Source organism: Castanea sativa, chromosome 6 (assembly GCF_040712315.1).
Source record: "Castanea sativa cultivar Marrone di Chiusa Pesio chromosome 6, ASM4071231v1".
NCBI lineage: Eukaryota > Viridiplantae > Streptophyta > Magnoliopsida > Fagales > Fagaceae > Castanea > Castanea sativa.
In genome coordinates this window covers 50,712,647-50,715,941 of record NC_134018.1, presented here as the reverse complement: position 1 = coordinate 50,715,941, position 3,295 = coordinate 50,712,647, and the positions used below count along the sequence as shown (strand labels likewise).

Genomic DNA, 3,295 nt, shown 5'->3' with positions numbered 1-3,295 from the left:
TGGTAATTAATGTTTATTTAATTGTGATGGTGTAACAAAATTTGAACAATTCATTTAGCTATGAATTATTAGGACACTACAAATCATTCGGTGACATTACTTTAAATTCTTTTGAAGATTTCAATCAAGATGGAACAATACTGTATACATAACAGCCAACAATTTTTGTTGACAGATTGTATTTATGTAATGCAGAGATAGAAATATACAACTATATGGAGGATGTTTTACCACTAATTTCTTCGGTACTTCAGGCTAATTTAGCCAATTTTAATTAATTTAAGCTAAGCGGTCTTTTACCGAAAAAAATCTAAACTCAAATCCATTAATTAGTTGTGTCATAATGCATATTTAATAATAAAGTAATAACTAAAAGTTCTCAATGCATATACGACAACAATAAAAAAATATCCCATGAAGGTTCATGTCAAATTAATTAATGACAGGTTAAGATTCTTGTATGTAAATGGAATATGAATTGTACCATCTAGACAAGTTAGCTTGTCTTCTTCTTCTTCCACTTATATCCAGTCATAGTAAATTCTAATTCGCTAAATTTGTATCACGGTTGCAAATTATGTAAAATATTGCGTATAGTAAGTGCTGCACAAGACTTGCCAGAAAATGCAGAGAGTTTGAAACGAGGAAATGTGGGGTCGGTGAAAGCGAAAGAAACCAAAGGAATTAGTAGCAGATTTCAGTTCTCAATTTGCTGTAATCAAATGCTAATCCTTTCTGTTTAAAATTTTAAACCAAAAATCCTTGTCCTATTTACGCTCCCTTCTATTCCTCTCCCATTATATAACCTCTACACTACCTCACATTTCTACTGTTCTACACCAAAGCCAAAAACTCTCTCTCACTCACTCACCAAAGCTTCAGCCTTTTGCTTTTTTCTCTTAATCTTTCATATGGCCAGGGAAGTTTCAGCCAAAGACTACCACAACCCAGCTCCAGTACCGATTTTCCATGTTGTGGAGCTATCCCAGTGGTCCTTTTACAAGGCTTTGATAGCTGAGTTTATAGCTACTTTGCTGTTTCTATATGTCACGGTGCTGACTGTGATTGGCTACAAGAGCCATGTTAGTGACGACTGTGGTGGTCTTGACCATCTTGGGATTGCTTGGGCCTTTGGGGGCATGATTTTCATTCTTGCTTACTGCATTGCTGATATTTCATGTACGTGGGTTTTCATTTCTCTCTTTCTTTCTTACTTATTTTCCCACTTTTGTTAAGGTTTGCTTCCTTTGCTTTTAAATTTAAACATGACAATTTAGTTTGCATTAAACTTCAGATAACTAAGGTTGTTTTTGGTTAAATATTTCAGGTGGGTTTTTCTTTCTTTGTTTTCTTATGTGGATTTTAGGCTTTAGCTATTTGCTAACTTTAAAGTTTTACATGTGCGTAGATGGTCACATTAACCCAGCAGTGACATTCGGGTGCTTATTGGCTCGTAAGGTGTCGCTGATCCGGGCCGCGATGTACATGGTGGCTCAGTGCTTAGGAGCCATCAGTGGTGCTGGGATCGTCAAGGCCTTCCAGAAGGGTTATTACGAAAGGAATGGTGGTGGTGCCAACATGGTCTCTCATGGGTACAGCAAAGGCGCTGGATTGGGCGCCGAGATCATAGGGACCTTTGTGCTTGTGTACACCGTCTTCTCTGCCACTGATCCCAAGAGGAAAGCTAGAGATTCCAATGCTCTGGCATGTACCTTAACATTCTGAGATTCAGTTCGCTATAAACTTAAAATTAAGTTAAAACTATAGTGTTTTTTGCATAGTAAAAAAAAAAAATGAAAATGTATATTACACACTAGCAATTACACATAAAATAACAATTATCAACCAAAAAAAAAGGTTTGATATCTTATTTTAAGTCAATGGTAAAGAGCAATCAGATTAAATGATCAAATAATATCTAATCTTATTAAAATAAAAGATCTGTTCTATCCTTTTTAAAGGAAAAAAATTAGTTTAATTTGTTGCTATGTACTTGAGACTCTTTGGGGGTGTTAAAACCTACAAGTGCATGTGTGTACATGTACTGAGTATAAGGTTTTTGGAATTCGTGGGGGCACCTCCTATGAACAACCTAAGAATTGCGTTATTTTGTTTCACGGCAATTCTAGATTATTGTTTGTGCCCTCAGCCTTGGACTATTTCTTAGTCACAATTAATGATTATGGATTATAGTTATACTATCAATGTTTTATTGACAGATTGTGTATTGTAATGAATTGAAGGCTTTGGCACCACTTTCCATTGGATTTGCGGTGTTCATGGTTCACTTGGCCACCATCCCAATCACTGGCACTGGCATCAACCCCGCTAGGAGTTTTGGTGCTGCTGTTATCTACAACAAGGCTGAGGCATGGGATGACCATGTTAGTACACTTTCCTTAGACTACTGATTATTTGCATTATCATTATAGTTGTTTCGCTGCTGTATCATTTAATTATATGCATAGTATATATACAACAATGACAATCATGAGAAGTTCTAAAATTTTAGAGTTGACTATGGATTCTCTGCAGACTATGATTATGATCAGTTATATATGTATGTATATAATCATGTCCCCACCCCCCAAAAAATGGTGTATCTTATATACTTGTTATCTTCTTTTCCAGTGGATCTTTTGGGTCGGGCCATTCATTGGTGCAACCATTGCAGCTCTCTACCACCGATTCGTGATGATTGCAGGTGCAGCGTAAGCTCTTGGGCCATTCAAGAGCAACCCCCATGTTTGATTAATAAAGAGGCTTAATTATTTGATTCCTTCTTCATGGTTCTCCAGGTAAATGACATTGGACGAAGGATTTGATATATTTAGAAGAATAATGGAGTGCATATGCTTGTGTATGAATGTTTCTTTGGCTCTCTTAATTAATTTCCTTAAAGAGTTAAGAGGAGCATAAAATTGTAGATAAAGCCTGTTTGATCCCCCATGTTTCCCTCTATCCACTTCCCTTTGAATTTACTTGGGAGTTGTCGTTTTCAATATATCTTTGGCACTTTGTACTCTTTATGCTTTAAAGTACAGTTTGAGCTACGTGGTCAAGTGTTCACTTTCTAATGTCTGAAATTGCTCATGGTGCCTAGTGGAAGAATCACATAGAAGCAGGTTGAAAAGGCAATCTACTGAATTCTAGTCGTTCACAAATTTAAGTCTCACTATATCATCTTGACAAAGATGCAATCTCAGGTGACATGAAAATTGAACCCAAAAAAGAAGAAAGTCTTGGTTTAATTTGGCTATTTTAAGTGCAACATGGAGAGCAATTTACATTATAA

The 3,295-nt window shown here is 36.1% G+C and overlaps 1 protein-coding gene across 1 annotated transcript; it reads left to right on the top strand.

Moving 5' to 3' along the window:
* The first annotated feature begins 837 nt into the window (after positions 1-837).
* LOC142638769 (putative aquaporin PIP2-5) lies at positions 838-3,052 on the top strand. Its single transcript, XM_075812834.1, has 4 exons — positions 838-1,179; positions 1,409-1,704; positions 2,244-2,384; positions 2,632-3,052. Exons 1-4 carry the CDS (start codon positions 912-914, stop codon positions 2,713-2,715), a joined length of 789 nt encoding a protein of 262 aa, XP_075668949.1. The 5' UTR covers positions 838-911; the 3' UTR covers positions 2,716-3,052.
* The last annotated feature ends 243 nt before the right edge of the window (positions 3,053-3,295 follow it).

Coding starts and splice junctions, on each gene's coding strand:
- LOC142638769 (XM_075812834.1), top strand. CDS start 912: ATGGCCAGGGAAGTTTCAGCCAAAGACTACCACAACCCAGCTCCAGTA. Junction 1,180..1,408: donor CTGCATTGCTGATATTTCAT/GTACGTGGGTTT, acceptor ACATGTGCGTAG/ATGGTCACATTAACCCAGCA. Junction 1,705..2,243: donor CTAGAGATTCCAATGCTCTG/GCATGTACCTTA, acceptor AATGAATTGAAG/GCTTTGGCACCACTTTCCAT.